A 7786-nucleotide genomic window follows, 5' to 3' on the forward strand; every position below is an offset into this window, starting at 1 on the left:
CTGGGCAGGGGCAGAGGAGGGGCAGGACTGAGCTCTGCTCTGGGGGGAGCAGGGACAGCCCCCAGGGAATGGCTGGAGCTGTGTCAGGGCAGGCTCGGGGTGGATCTCAGGGAAAGGTTCTTCCCCCAGAGGGTGGTTGGCACTGAACAGGCTCCCCAGGGCAGTGGGCACAGCCCCAAGGCTGCCAGAGCTGCAGGAGGGTTTGGATGATCCTCTGGGGCACAGGGTGGGACTCTTGGGGATGGGTCTGTGCAGGGCTGAGGGTTGGACTGGATGATCCTTGTGGGTCCCTTCCAGCTCAGCATATCCTGTGATACAGAACAAGTTGGGCAAGGGGGCACAGCCTTGAGCTGCACCAGGGCAGGTTTAGGTTGGACATCGGGAAGAAGTTCTTTACAGAGTGCTCAGACACTGGAATGGGCTGGTGGAGTCACCATCCCTGGAGGTGTTTAGGAACAGGCTGGACGTGGCATCAGTGCCATGGGCTGGGTGACAGGGCTGGGTTGGGTCACAAGCTGATCCCAGAGGCCTTTTCCAGCCTGGCTCATTCCGTGATTCCGAAGCTCTGACCCAGCTCCTCTTCCCTTTGCAGTCAACGAGACACACGAGGTGGGCCCCGTGAGCGACGTGGGCCTCACAAACCTCTCCACGCTCAGCTGGAGGCTCTCAGGGCTCAGCCCCAGCACCAAGTACAAGTTCTACGTGAAGGCCTGCACGGCCAAGGGCTGTGGGAAGCCCATCTCTGAGGAGGGACTCACCATGGCCCAAGGGAGTAAGTTCACAGGCAGTACGTTTTTACGGGGAGAGGCTCTACCAGTAATGGGAAAATCCGTGGGGAATATTCCAGGCCTGACGTTCCCTTTGTAATTGGAGGGGAAATAAATTTGTTTTTTCTTTCCGTGAGGAACGATCGATGAACTTCTTAATGCAGCCATGCAGCTCTTGAGAAAAGCAGAGCTCATCTGTTCCGTTTTGCTGTGCAGTCCTGTTTCTGTTCCCACCAATCGAGTCTTTAAGCCTTACCAGAACGAGTGAATTGCATTTAGTCACGAGCTGAAAATTGAAGATGCAGATAATCTGTTCTCTGTAATAGTACAGAAACAAATTCTACCCTTGCATGAGGATGGGTGACTTCCAGCAGCATTGGGGTCAGCTGCTTGACGTGGAAAACCCAGGTGAATGTGGAGGTGACTGCACCGTATTTGATCCACTATTTATGATTATTTTATCAGGGGCTGGGAGCGAACATTTGTGTGCCACTTACAGCCTGTCCTGAAACACTGATGTTTAGTGATTTAAAGGAAAATGGCAAGCACTGTGTGAGAGCTCATCTTTCACATTCAGCTAAAATGAAATAAAGTGTTCTGTGCTCAGCAAGTCTGAGAGCTCCACAACACCGAGTTCATCAGAAACCATTGCTGGGCATTTACCATGGGGAAGGGGAAGGAGAACGTGATAAGCAAAAGAGTCTGTGGGATGAGAATGTTGCCATTTCCTCATTCTCATTCTCTTCTTTCCTCAGACTTTTTTCCAGCAGTGGCAACAACTGATTCTTGTTGCTCTTGGAATAGAGTGGGATAATTAATAAAAGCTGCAAGGGTCCAGTTCTGTGATTTATGTGCTCCTGGCTGGTTCTCAAGCCACCCTAAATTAGGGCACTGCATCTGTCACTGAGATGCCATTAGAGTTCTGTGTCATTATTTGCTGGCTAAATTGTTCAGATATTTTTCAACTGAACATGAGAGGCTGGGAAAAGAAATAATCCCTCTTTTCAGTGACCTTCTTGGGGTTTTAAGCTGTGGTGTGGGAAGGGAGGCAATTGCTCAAAATTAAAACAATCTCTCTTTTTGAAGAAAGGGAGTGATTTCAGAAGTCAAAGTTTATCATTCAAAATGACCCACATAAATGACAGATATAAAATGTGGTGCCCTCTGAAATGAAACTCTGTGATAGAGCACTTTGGGGTTTGATTCAGGGATTCTATATCCACTGTGTTCCAGTTTAATAATAAAACCATAAAGCTCTCCTTGTTCATTTTAAGGCTTTGAATAACTTCCCCCTGCTGTAATACAGCCTTTACCAGGGGTATTTCAGAATTTCACAATACATGCTGCTAGGGAAGTGCAGATGTTGAGGTGGAAGCTCTGCATTCATTCCCATTTTATCACTGATATGCTTCATCTGCTATTGATTTCATTTATTTGGAGCTACCTCTGTTATTTTAGTCTGGAATCAGAAATAAAAATCCATCTCTTTTTTTTTTTTTAAATATGTACATATGTGAGCATGATTGGAGCCCCACTGAAAACAAGGCTGTGCAGGGGAAATTGCTTTGCTCTACATTATAATTTTTCCAGCCTGTAATTTATGTGGAAACCGTTTCCCAGTGATGATTTTGCAGTGGCAGGAATGGCTGAATTTAGTAAAAAAAGTTTACATCAATTAAATAAATATAATTCTCTGTATAGATAAAGGGGTAGAAGCAGAGAATCATTTAGGTAGGAAAAGTACTTCAGGATCAACCCAGGCTCACATCACATTTCTTCATAAAAGGCCTTTTTCCTATGACAGATCCTAAACATGGCCAAAATAACTCAGCTATGAAACCCTGATAGGCTACCCAAGATCTGTTGATAAAATATAGTGGGCAATCATGAGGAATCTGGGCAAAAGGATACTTGCATTGTACTGCAAAATGAAGAAGAGTTTAATTTTTGTGGCTTCATCTTAGTTTCATTCCACAAGAGAAAGTGTGGTGTTTTAAGAAAATGAGATTTTTCTCCATCTTTACATTTACAGACATTATTTCTCAAATGACCTACAAACTAATTAATTTATCCTTGAAAATGCCCATTTCCCGAGGAACATCGGCCCTCAGAAACATCACACAAAATAATGTGCTTCCATAAGTGAAGAAAAATAATTTAATATATCAAAGCTGCTTTTCATCTTGTTACCAGTGTTTCTCGAGGATTACTGAACGTGGATTACACATTGAGAATTATCTCTGTGTGTCCAGAAATTCAAACATTAATGAAAAATTCAGGCAGAGGAAGCCTTCCAATCGTAGCTTTATTTTCCAGAGGAGCCAAGAAATAGAGTTTCACCAGTTTTATTACATTTCAATCGCAATGGGCACATAACTTCTAAAGGGTTTTTTTGAAAATCTTAGCCAGAGGTTACTATTTTCCTTCATGACTGGAGTAACTATTTGTAACAATGCTCACAATCCAGAGAACACAGTGAAATCTGGGTGAAAATTTCTTGATCACTAACTCACCTCTAAATTCTTCTCAATAGACTTGGTGTACAACAGGCTCGCTCCTCTCTATATTTTAAAATAACCCCAATTTAGCATGAATTACTTCCTGTACTAAAAAAGCCCAGGAGATGAAGGATGCTTGGGATGCATATTTATACACTTTTAACAGCCAGACAGCAGGAGAAAATTAATGAAAGTTCAACTTTCCGGATGTATTCAGACAGGTATGGATATAAACGAAGATGCTGCCCACAATTAGTATTTAGCCATTAGGCTACCAGCTTTTTTTATCTAAGCCTGTTTTATAACAGATGTGCTAACTTTTGGAGAACTAGCACTCTTGGAAGTCTTTGGGGGTGGTTTCTGTTGTTTTTCCCTTTATACCATAAGCTTCTATAAAAAATGTGCGTTGTGTTGTTCTCATAAATCTTGAAGCCCGGCAGGAATATTGTAAAATTGCAGTTCAGTGTTTAATGTTCATGCAAGTCCCATGGTATGGCTGATAAATAGTGGGGGAAGATGAAAAGTGCTGGTGATATGCCTTTATTACTAATGCTCCTTCTCCCTTATTGGAGATTAAAATCCTCACCCAACTGCTTTCAATTTTCTGAAGCAAATTCCTGCAGCTCTCTGGCCTTCCAGGACGTGGAGCTTTTCCTTACCTGTGTATCTTTGCTTTTATTTTTCAGGATCCCAAACTTCTTTTCCTATTCCAGCCCCAAACCTGCCCCAATCAGCCAAGCTTTCTCCTCTGTAGGTCCTGTGTTGAGCGTGTAACACAGAACACAAGAAATGGCATGGAAAGAAACCTCATAATCCCTCATCAGTGGACACCTGTTCTGAGTTTTAAGGGAAAAAAAATCAGTGTTTTGGGACAGGTGATGGTAAACAGGCTGGAGATCCATTGGCAAATCCCCAGTCCCAGCTCAGGTTGGGCTCCAACCTCATCCCAGTACGTTCATCCCAGCCCTGTGCTGCTCCACGTGCCAGGGCAGTGGCACAGCTGGAGGATCTGATACAGCTGAGCAAAAATTGGGCAGAAAAAGGGGTATTTTCCAGCCCTATCAGCTCCCATTTCTGCTTCTGCAGAGAGCTGATCATTCAGAAAGAAGAGGTTGGCACAAATGTTTTATGGTATTTAGCAGACATTGGGGTTGAAGGTCTATGTTCATTCATGTTACTTTGTGGGTAATATTTCCATTAATTACATTTTTCTGATGCCTCAATTTTAGAGCATGTAATTAAAAATATACCTGTGGTATCCTGTTGCTTAATTTGCAGTTTGGTTAAAAATTATAGCTGGGTTTCACATACTTCATTTAGCAAAAAATTACCGATAGATGGATTAATTTATGCTAATGAGCTGTGCTTCAGTATCATCAGTATTTCAGCTGGATGTGTTCTCTCTGGGTCCCAGTGGGCTACTAATTTAACTGCTTATTGTAAAACATGTAGAGTTGCCTTGGAAAACTTATCTTGAACTGCTGCTTTGACTGTGCTTGGATTTGTCTTAATCTTTTTGGTTTTTTCTCCCTTCAGCTGTCAACTCAGCCCTAATCTCCAGCAGCTTCTTGCTTTGCTTGTTCACTAGTTGAAGTATTAATGAGCATTGTTTTACTGTCACTGATAATTGGCAGAGTAGATTTCAAGTTATACTGTGTGCCCCATGCTTAGTTCAGACCACTCAGGATAAAACAGGTGAACTGGGCAACTGAGAACAATTAAAGAGCTACTTTTATCAAGTGCAGCCCTCCAGTCTCTCTCCTGCCATCGAGGACAGAGACACTCCCTTGTTGTCCCCCTTGGTTGATTTCTCATCTCTTAATCATCTATTAAACTCATCAGGAACATTTAAATGCCTACATACCAGAATTTAAAAGCCAACTCCTGCTATAATGAAAGGAGGCGTTGTGGAGTTTAAAAGGACATGGAAAACTACTGTCAGGAGAGAAATGAGAACAAATCCCGATGTTATTTCTTTCTGTGAGACATATAAGAATCCATATCCAGATAACAAGCTGTCTGTGCTTCCCTGCTGAGCTCAGTTCAATGGGAGAAGCATCAAACCCCAGATTATCTTTACACAGCGAGCCCTTTTGCAAGTTGTAATTTTTAAAGCGTGCATTAGTTAAAGCAGATCCATAATTCCCCATCAATATTAACTCTCATCCTGGGAGATGTACCAACCCCTCCACAAACATCAGGATTACTTCACTCAGCTGTTTATTTCATCTGCTGGAATATTAAAAATCAAACGGGGGGCAACGTTCAGTTTTGTTTTCTTGGAGAAATCAAATTGCCCGGTGACGAACGTTAAAAATCCTCGTGTGTGTGTGTCTCCTACCTGTGTGTTCTTTGCCTTGTTTGTAAGTGTGTGCATTTCACAGGCCTCCTGCTGGATGAATCCCACTAATCCATGTGACTTGACTGTGTGAATTCCGTAGGTAAAGGGGCCGGCAGGATTTCAGACGCGGTAAAACCCACCCAAAAGTTTCACCCCGTTGAGGCCCTTGAGCCTGGAACTGAGTACACAGTCCGTCTAGTGACTAAGAACTGGGTTGATAACAATAGCATTTTTGAAGATGTAATTGAGACAAGGGGGAGAGGTGAGCCATGAAACCCTTCCAGGTGATAAACATTCTGACCGTGACTCGGTGTTGAGGTTCCATCTGATGTTCGTGCAGTGAAAGTGTTCCAAAATCGTCATTTTCATCCGTGATTCGCAAGTTGGCCCTTGCAGTTGAATCCCACGGGAGCACAGACACATCTGAGGTTCTCTGCTGATTCCTGGGCATTACTTGATGCACTGGAACCATCCTAGACCTTTGCAAAGCAGCTTTCCCTCCTGTGTGAAGTGGAAGGGGTAGTGCTGTGATATAATCCATCTGAAGTGGCCAGTCTGGTGATTTGCATGTACTGGGGGCACTTTTAACTCTCTCTCCTTCGCAAAACTGCTTTTGCATGAGAGGCTTAACAACTCTCTGCTCAGCTTTGCTGTGTGGTGTTAATCCTGTGAGTCAACTGCTCTCTCAGAACTACCTTTCTGAACTGTCTGTGCTGTGCCTTGTACACTCCGTGTTCCCCTTAAATCCAAAAATGCCACTCTCTGGACGTGTTTCTGCCTTGCATTTAAGTAGAACACCATCAGTATTGACAGACTGGTTCAATTAGGATCCAGCACAGAGCATGTGATGTATTCATGTTATCACAGGGTGATGCCCCTTTTCCTCCGATTAATTTTCTTCCTTTTTTTGCTCCTCTTCCATTTCCCCAAGCCTATGCTGGAATTTATGATGGGATTTCCACCCAGGGCTGGTTCATTGGACTGATGTGTGCCATAGCTCTGCTCACCCTGCTGCTGCTCACCATTTGCTTCGTCAGGAGAAATAAAGGAGGAAAATATTCAGGTAAATGGATTTATTGTCCTTTTTGCTGTTTTCACATGTTAATAACAAACATCCTTCAGCCTTTTCTCTCTGGGGGCAACAGAGCCTCCAGCACAAACATCCAATTAGGATTTGTAGCTTTTGATAAATATCCACAGAACGGATTTTAATGAATACAAGTGAAACTGTGCTCTCTGGGTGAGACAGTGCTGTGTGCTGGCCAGAGAGCTGGCCAAGGCCTTTGACTGAATCTTCCTTGAATCTTCCAGCATTTAATCCAGCCAAAGTTCCTTGTTGGCAGGGCTCCCTGCTCACTTCCCACCTGATAAGTGCTGCTTGACACACTGACAGAACTCCCACAGGAAGCCAAACTTTTAAAAAAAGAGAATATTTTGTTAGAAAGAGAATATTTTGTTAAAAGTAATGCTGTGATTTTTAAAGAAATGAGTTAGGACTTAATTCTAAGTATTGAAGTGAAAATCTGGTTGCCCAGAGAGGTGGTAGATTCTCCAGCCCTGGAAACATTCAGTGCCAGGTTGGACAGGGCTTGGAGCAGCTTGGGCTGGTGGAAGGTGTCCCTGCCCATGGCAGGGGGTGGCACTGGATGGGCTTTAAGGTCCCTTCCAACCTAAACCATTCCAGGATCCTAAAAAAACACTCGCCAGCTTTTAAAAAATTAGGGAACATCCCCCAACTCTTGTGTGTCCAGCCAGCTCCAGGTCAGGCTGTGGGTGATGACAGGAGGTTTTCCCAATTCGTCTGGGAAAACAAAAAAGTCCACGTGGGAACACGACACACAGATCTGTCCTTTATTTTATTTGCACAGTGAAAGAAAAAGAAGATTTGCATCCAGATCCCGAAGCTCAATCAATAAAAGATGAAATCTTTGGGGAATATAGGTAAATAGGACCTGCTTTCCCAAGCATTTGTGTTTGTGGGGGTTTTGTTTGTTTTCCAAATGCCATCATTATTTGGGACATTTTTCTAGCATGCAATTAATGCTGTTTTTTTTTTTTTTTTTTTAATTTTCAAAGCCAACTTCATAGGAGTGGATAAGAGTAGGAATATAAAGGTATATCCACTATACTTCAGTCCATCCAAGCTGGGATATGAGAAAATGTTGATGAATTGGTGGTTA

The 7786-nt window shown here is 43.2% G+C and overlaps 1 protein-coding gene across 9 annotated transcripts in view; it reads left to right on the forward strand.

The window, feature by feature from the left end:
- CHL1 (cell adhesion molecule L1 like) overlaps positions 1-7786 on the forward strand; it is a 123753-nt gene that overhangs the window by 112070 nt on the left and 3897 nt on the right. For 5 of the 9 annotated variants that reach the window (XM_027894204.1, XM_027894206.1, XM_027894203.1 and 2 more), the window contains 4 exons: positions 593-772; positions 5707-5868; positions 6529-6669; positions 7475-7547. In XM_027894204.1, the coding sequence (XP_027750005.1) occupies positions 593-772; positions 5707-5868; positions 6529-6669; positions 7475-7547 (556 nt within the window). The remainder of the gene's footprint in view (positions 1-592; positions 773-5706; positions 5869-6528; positions 6670-7474; positions 7548-7786) is intronic. The other 4 variants (XM_027894207.1, XM_027894209.1, XM_027894210.1 and 1 more) reach the window with 3 other exon arrangements.

Source organism: Empidonax traillii, unplaced genomic scaffold (genome assembly GCF_003031625.1).
Source record: "Empidonax traillii isolate 1590-97213 ecotype Southwest subspecies unplaced genomic scaffold, ASM303162v1 scaffold420:size724490, whole genome shotgun sequence".
Taxonomy (NCBI): domain Eukaryota; kingdom Metazoa; phylum Chordata; class Aves; order Passeriformes; family Tyrannidae; genus Empidonax; species Empidonax traillii.